The sequence below is a fragment of the Homalodisca vitripennis genome, chromosome 6 (genome assembly GCF_021130785.1).
Source record: "Homalodisca vitripennis isolate AUS2020 chromosome 6, UT_GWSS_2.1, whole genome shotgun sequence".
Classification (NCBI taxonomy): Eukaryota; Metazoa; Arthropoda; class Insecta; order Hemiptera; family Cicadellidae; genus Homalodisca; species Homalodisca vitripennis.
Window position 1 is genome coordinate 107,137,496 of NC_060212.1, and position 22,112 is coordinate 107,159,607.

The 22,112-nt window shown below is 32.4% G+C and overlaps 1 protein-coding gene across 1 annotated transcript in view; it reads right to left on the reverse strand.

Annotated features, from left to right (window-relative positions):
- Positions 1-20,551, reverse strand: part of LOC124364690 (serine/threonine-protein kinase VRK1-like) — a 40,284-nt gene extending 19,733 nt beyond the window's left edge. The window contains exons 1-6 of the mRNA XM_046820358.1: positions 20,338-20,551; positions 8,766-8,968; positions 6,610-6,665; positions 6,026-6,095; positions 5,208-5,404; positions 160-385 (exon numbers count right to left, since the gene is read on the reverse strand). Coding sequence (XP_046676314.1) covers positions 160-385; positions 5,208-5,404; positions 6,026-6,095; positions 6,610-6,665; positions 8,766-8,943 — 727 coding nt within the window. The 5' untranslated portion in view covers positions 8,944-8,968; positions 20,338-20,551. The remainder of the gene's footprint in view (positions 1-159; positions 386-5,207; positions 5,405-6,025; positions 6,096-6,609; positions 6,666-8,765; positions 8,969-20,337) is intronic.
- Positions 20,552-22,112: the final 1,561 nt, after the last annotated feature.

Genomic DNA, 22,112 nt, shown 5'->3' on the forward strand with positions numbered 1-22,112 from the left:
AAATTTATATACATAATATATTATTTCAAACTACAATGCTATTTCACTTAATACATTAAAAGGAACTCATTAAATAGTTCTTAAAACCCAACTTAATCATATCACACTAACAGAAACAAAACTCAAAACAAAATATAATAACATGAAAATCTCCCTTACCACCAATATGTGCATCACGTGAGGTGAACTCGAGCGTGCCATCGTGAGCACGTCGTTCATCATGGCGGTACTCCTTGTGCCTTCCATCACGGTACAGGTAACGTGTGGCCAGCCCGTAGTCCAGCAGGTAGACAGGTGCCTGCGTGTCCAACCCCAGTAGCAGGTTGGACCCCTTGATGTCGGCATGAATGTACTCATGACAGTGGATGTACTCTAGGGCGTCAATCTGCAACAAGACAATCTTCCCTTCAATTTCCTCTTTGAAGTTAAAATTTTCAACAATTCAAAATTGACAGTGAGTGTTCAAGACAAGTATTGAGCACGGACTGGACAAGAACCAGCACCAGTCACGGTGGACTGCTATTCCAGTCCTGGAAATAACATAAATTTGAGTCTACACGGGTTCCTTGACACTTTCAATCAACGTTATAGACATCCAGGAGTCATCTTTTAGTGAATAACACAAATAAAATTAAAAGGAATATATATATATATATATATATATATATATATATATATATATATATATATATATATATATAATTACAAGGAATATATTTTAAAACTCTGTTGTTGATGTCAACATTATATATATATATATGTTGTAAAAAAGCTGAAGATATCTCAGATATCTGCAAATCGATTGTAAATTTATCCAACTACATACCTAACAAAGCTGAAATGTCTGTGCTTTCTAAAGGATTGACCTTCTCACCTACTCCTACATTCAATCATATTGACTTAGTAGCTGATGCTCTTGCTTTCGCAAGAGATGTCCGTGTCAAATTTTACTTCTCGCAAAACCAAATTCCACTTCAGTCTCATATACATGAATCGATTATGAAGTTCAAGACAAATTCTGAGTGGGAACCTCCTAACCTACCACCTGATCATCCTGTGGAACAGTATATTAACACCATAATATCAAATATAGCAAATCCCACATTTGGTGATTCACTTCCAAAAAAACAAAACCTGAGTTATAATGAAAGAAAAGCAATCACTTCATTAAAACATAATAAAAACATAGTAATTTTACCTGCAGACAAAAACAACTCGATTGTTATTCAAAATATCACTGACTATACGTTAGAGGCTGAAAGACAACTCAGTGATACTACTACATACAAATTATTGTCAAAAGATCCAACTGAACAATTTAACACAGAAATTTCTGAATTTTTGAAAATGAAAGGCCCAACTCAAAATTTGTCCGACCAAGAAATCAATCTATTAACACCAAACTCACCTAGAACTCCAGTTTTCTACACGCTACCTAAAATACATAAACCGATTCGCCCTCCGCCTGGACGACCCATTGTTTCCAGCTACGATTCACCAACAGAAAGAATTTCAAGCTTCGTTGACGCTCATCTGCAACCTTTGGCCAAATCTTTACAGTCACACATAAAGGACACCAATCACTTCATTGACAGACTTTCTGAAATACCCCAGCCCCTGGACGGTGAACTAATTTTGGCTACAGTTGACGTGGAATCATTGTACACAAATATTCCTCATGACGATGGAATAAGAACTGTAGAACATTTTTTAAATTTAAGACCTAGGAATTCAAAACCTTCTACTTCTTTTTTATCTGCCCTAGTAACCTTTATACTTACCATGAATAATTTTAGATTTAAAAACAAAAATTACTTACAAATGAAAGGAACCGCAATGGGAACCAGAATGGCACCTTCATATGCAAATTTATTTTTGGGATTTCTTGAACAAAATTTTTTAACATCTCAAAATTTAAAACCGTTAGTTTGGTTCCGATTTATTGACGACATTTTTATTATTTGGCAACATGGCATGGATAGTTTAACACATTTTATTCAACAATTAAATTCATTTTCAGTTTTAAAATTCACTTTCAATATTTCTAAAAATCTTGTTACGTTTTTAGATGTCGATGTGTTTTTAGACCAGGGACACCTAAAAACGAAAATCCATGTCAAAGATACAAATCCAATGCAATATTTACACTACTCAAGCTGCCATCCTGGTTACGTTAAAAAATCTATTCCGAAAAGTCTAACTATTAGAGCAAACAGACTCTGCTCTAATAAACATGATTATTATTGTCACACTGAAAAATTAAAAAATGTTTTTAGAAATAGAGGGTATCCTAACAAAATTGAAACAAAAAGCCTCGCTGCAAAACATGTAATTTAATAATAAGTTCAAAACATTTCTGTAGCAGCACAACGAAAAGGAATTATCCGATAATTGGTAAAATGACTTGTGAATCCAGCAATGTTATTTACCAATTGTCATGTAAAGACTGTCCGAAGGACTACATTGGTCAGACTATAACTCCATTGCACATTAGAATGAACAAAAATCGCAGCGATACAAATCTTGAAATTAAATCAAATCCTATTTCGGCCCACGCAATGGAGCATAACAAAAAATTCGATGAATGCTTTTCTCTAAAAAGTATTAACAAAATTCAGAACCCCCATAAACTTAAAATTAATTATTTAGAAATAGCTCATCAGAGGGTGCTACAAACTAAACATCCGGATGGTCTAAATTTGAGATACGGATAGCAGTATGTATAAATTACACGTTACAATTTTAATTTATAGTTTTATATTCCTTGTAATAAGCAAAATTATTTACTCTTTGTACGTAATTCAAAATTAGTTTTATTAACATATGATGTTTCTTTTGTTTATTATTTTTTGTTGATATATTTGCTTATTTACCTACTGTATATCTCTTGAAAATGTCTTATGACGAAATATAGAGAATTTTTATGTTCTTTTCTTCTATTCTTTTCTATTCTTATTGAAGATATATATATATATATATATATATATATATATATATATATATATAATTACAAGGAATTATATATATATATGTTTTACTACTTTCTCAATTTATTGAACCTCCACAATCAACCCACTACATGGCTGATGATCCAATTCTAACAATTATGGGTGAACTTTAATACAGTATATCGTTCTGGTTAGGCTCAAAGTTAGCATTCAAACTAATAACCAAAGATTATCTATTTGGTGTTTCTATTGGATCTATGGTCAGAGGATTGTCCTGTAATAGGACAGAATGAGATAAAAACATTACAAACATAATTAAATCTAAATTATTTTTTTGTAATATACATGGGAAATCAACATTTCTTATTAAATATCAATTCATGAAAGATGATTTAAATGAATTTTCATACCAAAATCTGAGATTACATAATAGTAATGAAATCAGACCTAGTTCGACTTATACTGTAAGCTTGGCTAAGTGAGAACACTGACCTTGTCTTAGACAGGATATTGTGTTTCAGTACTCTATGATATAACAGACTTCATGGTTGTTGGTGCTTGGGCACCGTGAAATCTACAGTAGCATGCATTCACTCATCTCACCTTTTGTCAAAATGAAATAGTAGCTAGTCAAATGTACACTTTATTTTCCCTTGTTATTTTCCTACACTCCGTGACTTTTCCAGCAACAAACTCCTCAAAACACAAGCATCTTTCCAAAAGCAAATTTCTTCATTCTCACACTTTTTATAACATAACTGTTGGTGAGTTTTCATTTTAACTTCTAGAGATAAGATATCAAAACAATTTTATTAGCGAATATAATTAGTTTTTCCAAAACATACCAGTCTGTGACCTTGGAATTTAGGTATCCTCTTATGTGTAATGTGCTCATGTTACTGTCACTTTCTGTTTTGACTTTGATAAATAGATTTTCAAAACACTCAGTGAGAGATTAAAAACTGTACACTTCAATAATGGTACTTCATTTAAAAAGTAATAATAACAATGTTGTTGTATTTTGAATATTTCTTGCGAACAAAAAATAATAATTTCTTAATTTTTATAACCTTTTAATGGGTTTTTAAAACTAAAATTACATTGTTTTGCTGAATTTCTTTACTGTTTTTTTAAAGCAGGTCTGGAATCAGGATTCTAGAGTTAGATATATAGCTTGTTATCAAACAAGCTATATCAACAGTTTTAGTGTCATTTTCAACAGGTTTTTTTTATTTTGTTCACCAAGTCATTTTCACTATTTGTGTCCGTGTCATCATCACACAAATGAAACCAATCATTTACCTGTGAGTTGGATATTTCCATGATACAATAACAACTAAAAATAAAACCATAAAATACTCCAGGCTGGGTGAATGCAACAACACACGGTAGCTGTCTGCCCTGGCAACTACAGCGAACTCACCAAGGTGTAGATACTCATGACAGAGGGCTAAGGAAGTGCTGATATCGAGTATAAAACGCCAAAACTACTTGTCAGATGTGCGGTTTACATAGAAATGCTTCACATGGAATTGCATAAAAACCATAAAGGGTTTATGTACTTTGAGGTACTTTTCATTTGTTCTGTTTCATCAAAAGTTTTAAAATATATTCCAACAGTTTTTTTAATTACCCATACATATTGTGTAAAAACAAAATTATCACCATTATATATTTATCCTTTAAAAGATTTTTTATGGTCCTGGTATTTTATTTAAATGATCCCTCAGATACATAGTTATCAAATTACAATTTAAGACGTTACATTCAAATTAATGGACGAATGTAAATAGGATAAAATTAACTGCAGATGACTTAATAGGTTGGTTAGATACAATTGAATATACAAAACAAACTTCTGACTAAACAAACAAACTTACTCACAGAAGGATTTTGTTTTTTTTTTTTTTTATTATTACAGTTGACAAAACGTTTTGTTGTTTTATAAGTGTTAATGGGTGTCCAAAGACACTTTTAAAGTTTCTGATATAGATATATTTCTGAATATCCTAAACAATATAGAAGTTCATTAAATATGCTGTTTTCATTGTTAACAAATTGGCATATGGTGTAAAATTAATATATGTAATCCTATTCTCTCAGTATTGTAGTTCCAATCTCGTCAATAATATCCAGTTATGCTGTGAGAAAAGGTGTACAAACTTCAACAATACACACCTCTTTCCTTTTCACGCATTTACATAGCTTTTATCACGTTATTTTGCAAAATAAAACGTACAACCAATGACATGTACTCACAATGTAGGAAGCCAGCGTGAAAGCAGTCTTGATGTGAAATCTTCTGCCATGGCGGATGAATACTTTTTCAATGTCAATACCAAACCTGGGTAAGACAAGGAAACGGTACTTCTCTCCTCCATAGTGATGCGAGCCAGTGCCCAGATAATACGGCATCCCCAGTGCTTTCATGTGACGTCTCGCAACCCACTCGTTTACTGAAATCATTGCAAGTTATTTATACTTTAATGAGGCAGACAAAATTGTCATTATGGGTAGTTATTATTTTATTAAATCAAAATATATAGTATGAGTGAATAAGGGACATAATTAACCTGAATATGAACCTGAATGAATGAATAATTAACCCTTTGACTAGTAATCCTGTAGTAAATTCAAAAGCACACTGTGTGCCGCCAACAGTAATACTGATAGTTGTGTGGGAAGCGCTATGGAGCTAGTTTTCACAATAATCTTACGTGATGATTAATCTCTCACTGGAATACATATGTGATCTAGCAGAATAGATAATAAACACTTTCCAGTAGTTTTCATCATTTCCACTCTAACAGAAAATATAATAACTTTTATGTATTATTATTCTAGGAATTAATGAATAATTCCATTTCAGGAATTATTCTATTCCTCCATAAACAGACATGAAACTTCAATAATGTTTAATTGAGTATTTTTCATAACATTTCCTACAGTAAACCAAATCACGTTAAAAAACATAATTTAAATGTTTAGTCACTGTTTAGGGCACTCTTAGAAAGAAAAAAATCCACCAGTCAAAAGGTTAAATTAAAGTGAATAAAAATGATATTTTTTCAACTTACTCATGTCCATCTGTGCAGTCCTTATATAGAAATTCTTCTCTACAAATAAAGGCCCATTGGAATGGCGTTCCTGAAAAAAATGTAGTTACACTGTTTAATTAATTACATAAACAAATTAATAGTATAAATTTTAGCTATATTTAGACTATTTCTTTCATTTAAATGTGTTAAACTTAAGATACTTTCAAGTTATATCAGATTTCTACTGCCAATGATGTTCAGAACACTGGTAATCTTCAACAATTAATTACAATGTCAACAGAATTTAACACCAACCAGTTGTCTCACTAAATGTTATTTGGTTAAAACACTCCATTCATTAGACAAGTTAAAAGAAAGTATAGATAATTGAAACCAAAATACAAACTGTACAATATAATCAAATGTTTAATGTTTTACATAAACACAATTCTTTCCTAAAACTTTACATCTTTAAAATGTTTTACAAGCTTAAACATTTTTGAAAATGTTATATTTAGACCTTTTTAACACAGCACAGAAATATTCAAAAATTAAATTAGTTCTTTAAATACAGTTATTTACCTATTTCATTATTAAAATGTTATTACTTAATTTATACTTACAACTTTAATGACATATTTGGCATCATCTTTGACTGTCTTGTTTATTTCATCAGAGGCTGAAATAAGAAAACAATATCATTAAAATAAATTAAACAAAACAAAATATTGATAAAGAAAATCCCTTCCATTGTATCTGCTGAAATTCAATAATTTCATTAATGTTTGAATTAAATATACAGTTTGCTAATATTAAGTTTATATTGAACACATACTCCAACTTACCATAAAGAAACTGTAACAAAAATATGGACCTATTATTTTAATACAAATTAGATGATCAACATATATATATATATATATATATATATATATATAATTTAAGAGGGATTTTTAGTCATATACCCTTACTTTAGACTAAAAGATACATAATGCATAAATAGGCTGAATTGAACAGGTCTCAAATTACCCAGATCTCATAAATACAATTTTTAAGATTTAGCTAGTACATTATACCAGCTTCTTCTTTCTTATTGGAATACATTACTTAATTGAAAAACAAACACTACAGGTAATCATCTAATTTTATTTCTGTGAGGCCTTTCGTTTTCAAAGAAAACATCATCATACATATAACTGAAATAAAAGTTGTCCAACAGATATAAGAGCTATCACAATTTCCTTCACTGGCAATAAAAAACAGATACAAATTTTATAATTTAGTAAAAAACATAGAAATTGAAGATGACAAATACTTGTGTCTTTTGATGTTACTTCTCTAAACTCTTAATGTACCCATGAAGACGGTGGTTCTTTTAGAGATTGGATCAATCTATACATTTAACACGTAAGAAGTTAAAGTGTACATGCTTCTCAATATTCTATGTTTGAATCAAAATTGTTTTCAATTCCAAAACTTATTGCCAAACGGATGCAACAGCAATGGGAAATCCTTTGTCTTGTTTCATTGCAAATATTTTCATGAGTCACTTCAAAACTTTAGTTAAAGAGTCTCTACAATATTTTCTTAGAATTTGGATTTATTATGTTGACGATATATTTGCAGTGTTCAACAAAAATGAAAACCTTGATAACTTTATAAATCAACTAAATACATTTTACTTCAACATTTAATTTACTCATGAAATTGAATCCAACAACTCACTTCCCTTTTTTTAGTAATAAAAAATACAATTTCAAAACGATTAGAGTTTGATATATATATACCATAAACTAACCCACATAACTTTTCTATAACAAATTAATCAAATCATCCACCAGTACAAAAACTAGCAGTTTTTGCTATTCATTGATTTAGAGATTATTAAATACTCACAAGAGATTTAAAAAAAGAACTTCAGTATATAAAAATGTTGCCATTTTTAATGGATAAAAACGGATTTAGTTGATTACATGTTTAAAAAACCTAAAAAGAAACAAGATAAAAAGTCAAAGACTGTAATTATAAAAAAATGTACAAAAATCATTAAAAAACAACATTAACATATAAAAAAAAGTAACGTGAAGAAAAATTGAATAATCCTAAAGATGCTGAAAAAATAACAATAAATAAGGTATCCATAAAAAAATGTGATGACTGCATTAATACATTGGAGAGAAAAAAAAAAGAAAAATTCATACAAGACTTAAAGAACACTGCTACCACATTAAATTCAAAAGAGAAGAAAAACTTCAGTTGCACACCACTGTATTCATATTGGGCACATTATATCAAAAGAAAAGCAAGCTAGACTTATTAAAACATGCTGACAAAACAAGATATTTGAATGCGTATCCTATTACATTATTCAAGCAAACACAGAACATTATTTACTCAGTCAAGAAGATGGGCCAATACAAAATTCCATATTGCTTTCGACGATTTCAAAAATAACTTTCAAAATTTACATAGTATAATTTCAAGTTATGATTTATCTTTATTTTACACACTACGCCACACAGGACAAATTAATATTAAAATCACATATGTCTAACTGTTATTAAAAATAAACAAATTTTCTATTGCAATTTGCCCCAAGAAGAAGATAGCCTTGCTATCGAAAGACCTCACAAAATAAAAAGCTATAAATATTCATTCTTGTGTTTTTCAATGTAGTAAATGAAATTAAGAATAACCAATACAAGCTCCATATTCAACAGCACTAAGTTACATTCTTAAAATATATTTTGTATAATCTGAAACTTATGGATTGCTGTACCTAAGTAAATCTCTCCAAAGCCACCGAGTCCAATGGAACGTCCTAGTTTCCAGGTTTTTTGCGCGGTGTCAGTCAACAACTCTCCCTCGATGATGGGATCAGGCAGGCGCACACCATTGGGTGCAATCCTCTTCTTGGGGGGCTCCGGTACAACCAACACAGCCTTCCTGGGGGCCATATCGGTCAACGGTGTGAACTGAACACTGAGAACAAGCACTGACAAGATTAGAGTGTTGTTTCACACTCCTTTTTACAAACTTTATATCTAATACATAATTTTCAACAAAATCAGGTAATAAATTGTTGCTAAATAAACTTATGGTATGGATTCTTCTTCTTTTATGGGGCGGCGTACTGCAATGCACTTAAGCCTCAAGGGCCTTTTGCGCACCTCGGAAGCACACCACGAGGCCTAACAGTCTGATTTCAGTAGTTCCACAAACCGCCGAAAACAACCTATCAGGTCCTCCTGGAAAATTCACCACCCTTGTCCAAACTACCAAAGATGGCATACCGCTCCCTTGCTATTGAAGGACAATCAAAGAGCAAGTACTTTAGATCGAAGCAGTTTAACTCATTAACCATTTCGGGACTCATTAAAAGTGCTAATTTCTCAATCTGGTTGTATTTAAATTTTCAGTTAAAGTACAGTGTTGTATACTTAAAACTAACACTTTTCATTTTGAAAAAAATAGAGAAACGCATGATTTTTATAATGATTAGACTTTAAAATATGTAGAGTAAAACAAGATATAAAACAATCATTTTTGTTACACCATTATATTTTTACTTATATTTTAATACTTAAAACAAATATAAATCCCATGTTTAGTGTATATTTGGTCATTCTAAGCAATATATGGGTCAACCTCGATTTTTCTCATATTACAATATAATGTTCCAATAGTCAATTAGAAAAGGAAATGACTAGAATTTCTTGCCGGAAAGCAGTTATAGGAAGCAGGCAACCACCAGACGGTCATATATTGCTTAGAATTACCTATTAGTGATCAGGGGCACTGACGTGATCTGGGCTTCAAATTTGGAACTACTAGAGTTAAATTTTTTTCTAAAAGAGCAAGCAGCGCGAAGCGGGCAGGCATCGTGCGTGATCTGGGTATATACTGAATTAATTTCAGTCCGCGTGGCGTTATCTTGGCGTTATCAGTCACTGGCGGCCGGTCCTCATCAGTTGCTATCGTGATGTGCAGCCATTCGGATGTTAATCCTTTTTTGTGTAATTCGTGCGAGTTTACGTTAGCGTCATTTATAGTTTGTTCTGAGGATAGTGTAACTTTAAGAAATTTTTTGTACGACCACGGAGTTTTACCACGTAATAAAACATGTCCGAGTTGCGGAGGTCAAATAACCTTAAATGAAACGGATCACGTGTTTCGATGTTGGAACAGGATAGAAAAGACTGATCGTAACCGGAAGAAAGTGAAAGTCCAGTGCAAAAAGTATGTGTCTCAGTATAAATTAACTTTTTTCGAAAACCATAATCTCACAACGCAAACAGTGTGTCGATTTGTGGCTTATTGGGTGTTATTAAAACCACCACGACATGACCTGCTAAGACATGAACTCGACCTGTCTCATGTTGCTGTAGTAGATTGGAGTAGCTATCTCAGAGAAGTTTGTGTGATTATTCTAGTTGAAAAATCAGAACCTATTGGAAGGGTGGGCAAAACAGTACAGATTGACGAGGCAAAAATCGGTAAACGTAAATATAATCGCGGCCATATTATTGAAGGGAATTGGGTTTTCGCTGGTATTGAGCGTGAAACAAAACGTTGTTTTTTCGTTCCTGTACCAACACGCGGCCAAGAAACATTGTTACCTATAATACAAAAGTACGTGTTGCCGGGAACAACAGTAATCAGTGATTGTTGGAAAAGCTATAATTGTTTACAATATAACAATTACCAACATCTTACTGTTAACCACAGTTACAATTTCATTGATCCCGATACCGGCGCACACACCCAAACCATAGAACGTTTGTGGCGGGAAGTTAGAGGCAATATCCCAAGGTACGGCAACAGAAAACATCATCTTGTTGGACATTTAGCTGAGTTTATGTTTAAAAGAAAATATTCAGATTATAAAACTAGAGTACACAACATCTTTTGGGCAATTTCACATGTCTACAACGGTGTCACAACGTACGGTGACCGCTGTGAACAACAACCCATTGAGCCAGACTCCAACTCCGACGTTGACGACTATTAAGGTTAGTTGTTGGTTTTACTTTGCTTTCCGGCATGTAATTATGTGTATAAAATTGTTTTACATACATTACCTACATTATATTGTAATATGCAATAACAATTTATCAGTAATTTTTAATAAAAAAAAAGGATCACGCACGATGCCTGCTTGCTCTTTTAGAAAAAAAATTAACTCAAGTAGTTCCAAATTTGAAGCCCAGATCACGTCAGTGCCCCTGATCACTAATAGGTAATTCTAAGCAATATATTTATTTATTTTTCAGTTTTACATGACAGCTACAGGACATGATATAGCACAAACAAAGTACAAAACCTTCAATTATTCCCAAAACAGCCATACTAACTAAAATTAATGCACTCTTAATATGAACTTTACATAACAAACTAAACTAAACTAAACTGCTGGCAGTTACACAAATTAATATTTAAATTTCTTTACACAACATAAATAAATTAACTCTAGAATTAGGCTCATCTTATTTTGGTAGCTCTTTGATGTTCAGCAATGTATGAACTTAGAAGTATTGCTTTAGAAGTAGACTCATGTATGTCAGTATCATCAGTTTCTTCAAAGTCATTGTCTCCGACAAATGGTAAGGGGTCACATACTTTAGACAAACCAACTAACGATTTTATAACTTCGAGTGTCATATTTTTGCTTAGTAACACAATAAGTACATGTTTTATTATCGATTTTATAATTTTGTAACTAGAACAATTTATAATTGAGCACATAATTTGCATTACTAATTCCTTAATATGTTTTTTCTCAGAAGGAATGACAGTGAATAAAGCAAGATGAATGTCCTTAACAACTATTTTAACAATATGTGACACATATGTTGTCAATGTTACAGTTGATGTATTTTTAAGTTTTACTGTTGACTATCTCATGACAAACCAATAAATATGGTACCATACTCATGCAATTCCACTGTATTAAAACTGCATTTATTGTAGCCCAACTAAAATCTGTTACTACACGACTACATATTGGCCACTGATTATTGTTAATAAGGAACTGTTTGTAGTGCAGTAGCCAAAAACCAATACTTGCTGCTGTGTGTGAACTACTTATAAATTCACTAGCAGGGAGAACATTGTCTAAAATTCTGAAAACCAGTGCATAGTACAATACTCTTTTCTTTTCACCTTTGGTGGGCTCATAACGCACAACTGTACCAGTAGCATCTAAATGCATTAGTGGATCATTGTCGAGATCGTTGGCGGCTAGAGCCTCGGACTTTACTTTTCTAAATACAGAGCAAGACTTGGCATCCTGTATGTTGTTTAATAACAATCCATCTACATATGCACCCTGCATACAATCCAAACGAACAGATTTTGGGTTTTTCATTAAGAGTGTATTTTTTATTTTGTCTCTATAAATTCCACTAAGCTCTCTAGTCTTCTTCTGATTGTGGATACAAGAAGCTACAGATGTATAAACCTTAAATTGAACATCGTCTGAATTTACAACTTTCAAACACATTAACTTGAATGTTGTGTCATTATTGTGACCACAATAAGCATATATAGATAAAATGGTGTTGTTTTCTCTTTTACAATAGTTAACATTACGCACAGCCTTTACTAATGTGGAAAAACTTTTTTGATATAACGCTAGGATACACTGTTGATATTAATCTTCCTTTATCATCCTTCATGGCTGACCAAGTCTGAGAATCTATCAAGAAACTTCCAATTAGCTTATTACAGTTTTTAAAGATTCGTTTTGTTTTTGGAAGTGATTTGTTTAGTTTTAAATCTTCCTCTTTTTCAATCTTAAAATTAACTGTTACCGGTAATTTATCTTCTAGATCTGATTTCATGTCGAGTAATCTAGGTTTGTTGTTTTCAATTTCTAAACAGACTTTGTTTAACTCTTTGTTTGGATTAATCTTAACGTTGTTTGTCTTATTTTCATATTTAAAAGGACAAGGTGTGCTTTTAGGACTCGCTTCACAATGATTTACACTATTTTGAATTGAAGTATCTGGCAACGTGGTACTAAAATGTAGTACATTGTTGCCTTCCAAGGTAAAATGATTGCAATCATAAGAACTAACTGATTTTTCAAGCTCATGATACGAATTACATGATCCTGCAAACTTGACACTTCACTGTACTGTTATCCATATGACTTTAAAATTTATGTTGACATATTGTTTACTGTTACTTTTAGTAATTTATAACATATTGACGCCTTTGTATTTCTCTACGAAATTCCAAATAAAGAAAAAAATGATTGTTTCCTTGCTCACCTGCATTTGGCTCTACATTAGACGAAATGTTATTTTTCTGTCTGACTATGTTACACTTTATTTCATCTATATGTTTTCTAATGAATCTTATGAAATTATTTCTATGTTTTTTTGAGTCGACAATTTGCAGAGAATTAAAAATCTCTCCAACACATTTTTTCGCTTCCTCAGTATTGCCATTACATGTGCAAATATCTTCTACGCCAACATTATTCAAGATCAGTTTTCCAGTTATTACACTTATTTTCTCATTAACTGGTGTTTGTCTCACATGAGCAACTGATTTACGTATATTATTAAGTTCCTCCCACATTTTGTATATGTATATATATATAAACCTTGTTACCAATGTAATGATAGACTTGTAAATGTACTAAAAATGTATTGTACTTGAGTTCGATTTGTGACAGATACAGGTCTATTGTTATATTTTACATCTCAAACCTAAAACAATCATAAAAGATGTACACTAAAATTAAAACGCATTAATAATTTTGTTAAATATTCTCCATGTCCAATATAAAAGTGCTTAATGGAAATTGAAATTTTCTTTTTAGCCTACTAGAAAGTTTGGTAATTATTTACTTTAGTCACTTTAAACTTTTAGCCAAAATTTCACCTTAAAGTAAGAAAATAAATGTATAGGATACTAGTACAGTAGATATAAAAGGTAGGAAAACCTAAATAAGGGTAGGGTACGATAAGCGATATAATCAATCGATACTGATAAATTATTTTGAACAATTAATTATTTCAAATAATCAATACCAACAGCTGTGAACACTTTCAAATAATAGACTACACGTAAGGTAATATTTCAATTTTACATAAGTACAATTTTAAACAGCAGTCAGTTTTAGAAAACCATACATCATTGCTTTGAAAGAACACCATTATTTAACCATTATTTAAAGATAAAAAAGAAATTCCTTAAATTATTCTATTTAACATTTTTTAACTAAGAACCATTTGAAGCACAATTATTAAAAAACAACTGTAAAAGTAAGAACAAAAATTACAATTTTACATTTCAATATAAATCTACAAGAATCTAAATTGAGTTTTAAGAACAACAATTACATTTTAAAAAGCAACTATATTATATATGCTTAACTGAACCAAACATCGTCTTGTTACTTTTTACTTAATCTGCAAAGTTAATTTCTTTGCTGGCGTTGCATATAACAACTTACTGAAAAAAGCAAGTTGTTTGAGTTTTACTTTTGTACAACTAATAAAGCCAAAATAATAAAGAATTACAACTTTTCATTCAATATGATATCAAAACTCCGATATTTGTATATTTCTTCCGATATCACGATAATATTGGATAACTTATATATCGATATCAATATAGGACATATCGAAACAATAGTATCGATATATATTGATATCGATAATATCGCAACACCCCTAAGTCTCCCGTTCTTACAAATAAAAAGCTCAACAGGCTTAGTCTTCATTACTACTAATATGACGGTTAATGCATGCAATTTTCTGTTAAAGTGGCTACAATATGTATGCGAGGATTAACCTAAATAGGCTCTACCATTTTCCAGGTGAATTGATTTAATAGATTAGATTTTTAGCACATAACGTGTACAACCGATGCCATCCATAGCTTAGTTTTTGTAAAATAGGTGTAGCTCCGAAAATAGGTGCGGCCTAAGAATGAGGCTTGTATTTTAGTATAGTAGACCATGTAGTGAATGTGTACAGAAAGTTTTATCAAAATTAGCTTGTACGTTTTTGAGGTATGGCCATCCATAGATTGGTTTTTGACAGCACTTGTCCTGTAAAATAGGTGTGGCTCCGAAAATAGGCGCGGCCTAAGAATGAGGTTTGTATTTTAGTATAGTAGACCATGTAGTGAATGTGTACAGAAAGTTTTATCAAAATTGGCTCGTACGTTTTTGAGATATAGCCATCCATTGATTGGTTTTTGACAGCACATAGACTGTAAAATAGGTGTGGCTCCGAAAATAGGTGCGGCCTAAGAATGAGGCTTGTATTTTAGTATAGTAGACCATGTAGTGAATGTGTACAGAAATTTTTATCAAAATTGGCTCGTAAGTCTTTGAGATATAGCCATCCATAAACTGGTTTTAGTCAGCACTTGGCCTGTAAATTCGATGTGGCTCCGAAAATAGGCGCGGCCTAAGAATGAGGCTTGTATTTTAGTATAGTAGACCATGTAGTGAGTGTGTACAGAAAGTTTTATGAAAATTGCCTCGTACGTTTTTGAGTTATAGCCATCCATAAATTGGTTTTAGTCAGCACTTGGCCTGTAAAATCGATTTGGCTCCGAAAATAGGCGCGGCCTAAGAATGAGGCTTGTATTTTAGTATAGTAGACCATGTAGTGAATGTGTACAGAAAGTTTTATCAAAATTGGCTCGTACGTTTTTGAGATATAGCCATCCATAGATTGGTTTTTGACAGCACATAGACTGTAAAATAGGTGTGGCTCCGAAAATAGGCGTGGCCTAAGAATGAGGCTTATATTTTAGTATAGTAGACTATGTAGTGAATGTGTACAGAAAGATTTATCAAAATTGGCTCGTACGTTTTTGAGGTAAGGCCATCCATAGGTTGGTTTTTGACAGCACATAGACTGTAAAATAGGTGTGGCTCCGAAAATAGGCGTGGCCTATAAATGAGGCTTGTATTTTAGTATAGTAGACCATGTAGTGAATGTGTACAGAAAGCTTTATCAAAATTGGCTCCTACGTTTTTGAGGTATGGCCATCCATAGATTGGTTTTTGTCAGCACTTGGCCTGTAAAATCGATGTGGTTCCGAAAATAGGCGTGGCCTAAGAATGAGGCTTGTATTTTAGTATAGTAAACCATGTAGTGAATGTGTTCAGAAAGTTTTCTCAAAATTGGCTTGTATGTTGTTTAGGTATGGCCAATGGCCATCCATAGGTTGGTTTTTGACAGCACATAGACTGTAAAATAGGTGTGGCTCCGAAAATAAGCGCGGCCTAAGAATGAGGCTTGTATTTTAGTATAGTAGACCATGTAGTGAATGTGGAGAGAAAGTTTTATCAAAATTGGCTTGTACGTTTTTGAGGTATGGCCATCCATAGATTGGTTTTTGGCAGCACATAGACTGTAAAATAGGTGTGGCTCCGAAAATAGGCACGGCCTAAGAACGAGGCTTGTATTTTAGTATAGTAGACCATGTAGTGAATGTGTATAGAAAGCTTTATCAACATTGGCTCGTACGTTTTTGAGATATAGCCATCCATAAATTGGTTTTAGTCAGCACATAGACTGTAAAATCGACGAGACTCCGAAAATAGGCGCGGCCTAAGAATGAGGCTTGTATTTTAGTATAGTAGACCATGTAGTGAATGTGTACAGAAAGTTTTATCAAAATTGGCTTGTACGTTTTTGAGGTATGGCCATCCATAGAATGATTTTGTCAGCACTTGGCGTGTAAAATCGATGTGGTTCCGAAAATAGGCGTGGCCTAAGAATGAGGCTTATATTTTAGTATAGTAGACTATGTAGTGAATGTGTACAGAAAGATTTATCAAAATTGGCTTGTACGTTTTTGAGATATAGCCATCCATAGATTGGTTTTTGTCAGCACTTGGCTTATAAAGTTAATGTGGCTCCGGGAATAGGCGTGGCCTAAGAATGAGGCTTGTATTTTAGTATAGTAGACCATGTAGTGAATGTGGAGAGAAGGTTTTATCAAAATTGGCTCCTACGTTTTTGAGGTATGGCCATCCATAGATTGGTTTTTGATAGCACTTGTCCTGTAAAATAGGTGTAGCTCCGAAAATAGGCGCGGCCTAAGAATGAGGCTTGTATTTTAGTATAGTAAACCATGTAGTGAATGTGTTCCAGAAAGTTTTATCAAAATTGGCTGGTACGTTGTTTAGGTATGGCCATCCATAGGTTGGTTTTTGACAGCACATAGACTGAAAAATAGGTGTGGCTCCGTAAATAGGCACGGCCTAAGAATGAGGCTTGTATTTTAGTATAGTAGAACACGTTGTGAATGTGTTCAGAAAGTTTTCTCAAAATTGGCTTGTATGTTGTTTAGGTATGGCCAATGGCCATCCATAGGTTGGTTTTTGACAGCACATAGACTGTAAAATAGGTGTGGCTCCGAAAATAGGCGCGGCCTAAGAATGAGGCTTGTATTTTAGTATAGTAGACCATGTAGTGAATGTGGAGAGAAAGTTTTATCAAAATTGGCTTGTACGTTTTTGAGGTATGGCCATCCATAGATTGGTTTTTGGCAGCACATAGACTGTAAAATAGGTGTGGCTTCGAAAATAGGCGCAGCCTAAGAATGAGGCTTGTATTTTAGTATAGTAGACCATGTAGTGAATGTGTATAGAAAGCTTTATCAACATTGGCTCGTACGTTTTTAAGGTATGGGACCTTTTATATGGTTTCTCAAAACTTGCCTTTTAATTGAGTGTAGTCTTGAAAATTGCCGCTATAAAAGGAGATTATTATCATAAAAGTAGTGATAATATATATTATCACGTTATTAATTAAATATATATTTTGTATGGTTTTAGTTGATGAACTAGGTTAGGATTCATTTAGGAACTAGTTCCTGGTACTCGTTCTTTTTATGGATGGAATCTATGGCCAGTTTCACGTCGGCCACTTTATCTTAATTTCTAAATGTTCATTAATTATTATCTGTAAATAAATTAACTGAAATAAACTTAATTGATGAGAAAAACTATAAATAAAATAGGCCTAGTTTAAAATAAAACCTAGGATATACAGATTTTGTTAAACATTACAGATAAATTTGCATCTAACATGACAGCGCCTCAGCTGTTGTCAACTATTCGCATAAAGCCTGGACCTGGAATAGGCCTAGTTTATAACACAAGACAGCAAATAATTAAAACCCAACAAAATTGGTGTTGACTTGTAGAGTTGTTCTTCTTCTATATGGCCATACGTAAATAGATCACAGAATGTTTAGGCTACTTTTACACTAGCGAAGTAAACAAACGCTTACATAATATAGGCCAGATATCTGCCTCTTCTAGGATTAACATTAAAACTATATATTAGATTTCAGTTAATCCTAATCAACTCTTCATAATATTAAACAGAAATAATATTATTGTGACTGGGGTACCCTACTACCATTGATTCTACAATAGGATTATCAAAAAATATAGAAAATAGATCAGTAAAACTATTCACATTGATTCAAAATTGAATTGGGGAACCCATATTGATCTTGTTTGCAGGAAAATTTCTAGAGTGAGCTATCTTATCTGGAAATAAGTAAGTGATATTGTTTCAACTAAATACCTTAGAATAGCATAATATCTCAGGCTTTTTCAGTAACATTTAAGCTATGACTTCCTTTTGTGGGGACATTCCTCTTTAGTCAGGGACATTGTATTGATTTAAAAAAAATGTAATTCACACAATGTATTGGGCTGGCCCTGTGAAGCATTGTTGACTCTTGTTTATTTATACTTAAAATGTGAACTTATGGTGAACTTGTATATTTTCAGTACAGTGATGTACATAAAAAACAACTTAGCTGAATTTGTCATCAGATAAAATATACATAGGCTAAGCCTAGTCATAATAAACATGGAAAAAACAAAATTTGACATCCCAATGCATAGATGAACAGAGATTGCCAAATCACACAAACCGTATTGTATACACTTTTTTAATAATTACCCCTATTTGCTAGAACTGCGCATAGTATAGGCTAAGTATGTTTAGGTCTAGAATGTACAGCTGATTGCTTAAAAATCCATTTTACTCTATAAAAGAATTCGTTGGCTGTGAGATTACTGTTGATTTTAATTAGATTAATATTGTTTTACTGTTGATTTTAATTAGGCTAATAGTTTCAGTGTTAATTTTAATTAGGCTAATATAGGCTAGGCCTATATATGGGTACGGTCCAATAAGCGGACCCGGTTTTTTATATCGAAGAATATAATCATCGATACCTAATATTCGCATATCGAATCATAGACTATCAATCGATATAAAAGTAATAATAACAATCATATGTTTAAATTAAAATGTGAACTTAATGATAACAAATAATAAATGAACATAACCAAATTCAGGGAAACTCATAACTTTAACTAAATGAAACAGAACGAAAACGTCTTTACTAAAGTTGTGTCCACCATTACCTTCTTTTTTTGCATCTGAAGACGACCATGTTAGCTCCTCTGACAGTTACATTTGTTACCTTTCCACAAATATCACATAATGGATTCTTAGGTAATAACCCAACATCCTGAAGCCATAAAAAACATATTTTATCGTCTTTTAAAGCAATTTCGTGAAGCTTCCTAAGATTGACGGCCATTTTAATACACAATGTTACGTGAAATTTAAAATATTACCTTGTATTATTTGAAAGTGTTTACAGCTGTTCATATAGATTATTCAAGTTGTTAAAAATAATTCATCAGTATCGATTGATTATATCGATGGTTATGATTAAGTAATATCGTTTGCCAATTTCGATATAAAAAACCGGGTCCGCTTATTGGACCGTACCCCTATATATTTTAATTTTTACATTTATGGACAAAACCTATTTCATTAAGTATGATCAATGGTTAATAGACTATTTGACTAAAATACATCATATAATCCTATTCCTATGAACAGATAGACTAGGTTACTGAAATATTATCAATAGGTACATAAACTAACTCAATCCCAGCTGAAATTGATAAGTTACCTAATTTAGCCTTGAGAAGCAAAATGGTTTTTACATTCAAATATATGTTTTTAATGAAATGAAATAACTCTTAGCTAAATAAAGAAAAAACTAGGACTAGTTGCCAAATCAATCCAATGGACCCGTGAACTTTCACTCTAATGTAGCCTAGGACACTCTAAAGGGTTATCTCATTGAAATGGGTTATTCCCATAAAAACAAATACAACTTAAAGAAGCTTACATGAGTTATTAATGTAACAAAAAGGTTCACTAAGTTTAGTCCAATCAGTGTAACAAAATAGAAAAGAAACAGAGGCAAATTACAGTCTCCTCAAGTTTTACCCTGTCTTACACTAAAAATCAATAACTTTTACTTACAATTCAACAAAATGTATCTCATAAGTAACAACTCGTAGCGCAAAGAAGATAAAACACTGTTATTTTACTAAACTTTTAAGTTTCTGAAATTCAATATAAGCTTTTGACACCAATAATAATAAACGTATAATACTTCACCGGAAAACAAAACAACTTTCTTTCAATCCGTCTGTACTACAAAATGGCTGCTGTGTCTGTCTAGTCAACTAGCAATAACCGCCAAAGAAGTACGGACTGCGGACTTGCTGTTCTACAGTTCTATTGATCTAGGTGGTATTCAGGTGTAGTCTGCCTGCATAACGTTACGAGCTCCTCCAGTTTGTTTTCAATAGGGTGATCGTGACAGGCGGAGAGAAAAAGTGGGGATGGAGGGGCCCCTCCTGCCAACTAGAGATAGCCCGCGTATTAGAATAGTGGAATAAGCAGTCCGCGCGTTCTCGCTGTTTGACAACATAATGTCTTTTATTTTTTTTAAAAATAAAAGATGTTGTAGGTGTTGTACAGACAAATGTTTTTATGTCTGACATGGAAGAAACCTTTTACAATGCCTGGGAAAAGGTCATGGGTCCAGCGCAAGTAAGATTATTTTGTACATGGCATGTTACTAAGAGCGTGGAAAAATGGAAAAAGAATTTAAACAAAATACAGTTTAAAAGAAAAGAAAGATGCTACTTTTAAAATTTTGCAAAACTTTGCTACAAGAAAGGGACATAAATACTTTTCATACCCTACTGGAAGGAGCCTTAAAAAAGTTTGATAGTGAACAAGATACTTCTGTCTTCGGCAACTATTTCAAAGATTATTACGTAAAAAACCACCGTTTTAAGCTTTGGGCGTATTGTTACCGCATGAATGCTGGCATAAACACAAATATGTCTATAGAGAGCTTCAATAAAGTGTTGAAATATTTTTATTTGGAAGGAAAAAAAGTGCAAAGACTGGATAAAACCTTATTTGCTTTACTAAACCTGATTAGGGACAAACTTTTTGACAGCCTAATAAAATTGGAAAAAGGTAAAGTAGTTACAAAAACTAAAAATTCTACGTAGACGCCATAAAAGAAAAGTTATGGATTGCCGACTTTAACATCATTGCATTGGAAAATGAATGGCAAGTGTTTATCTTCTAAAGCACAAGAATTTTATTCAGTGAAAAAAGTTAAAGAATGCAACTGTTGTGTACTTTTTGTGCCTACATTGTAATTCCTGTTTTTTCATGAATACATATGCTCGTGTATGGACAATAGTATAAAAAACAACATGTGCAAGCATATCCATTTGGTGGCTCGCTCACTCTGTAGCAAAACCGATGACTCACCTTTGGAAATGTATGAGACTGGGGAATTGAAAAATAGACATCGATGATAATACAAATTTAAAAGAGGAAGTATTAAAGGAAAATTTCATGTGACAAAATCAACACTCCTAATGACGAGGCCCGCACAAAGAGAATATACGACAAAAATGACATCCTGATGCAATATATGACAAGAAAAACAACTACTTCAGACCAAAAAGAATATATTGATAAACATTTTACACAAAATGTTAACTACACTAGAGGCAATGGCCACTACTGCGCAGATACCAGTTAAGGTAAGTCCAATCACTTTATGACCAGTTTTAATTAAACCACTATTTATTGTTTAGTAGTAAAATTTAAATTGAATTAAAATTTAAAACAAGTAATAGTAGCTCAAAACTATGCCACGGAAAATTCTGTCAAATTTATCGAATTTATGTTTTAGGAAGAAGAGTGTAACAGGCAACCAGGTA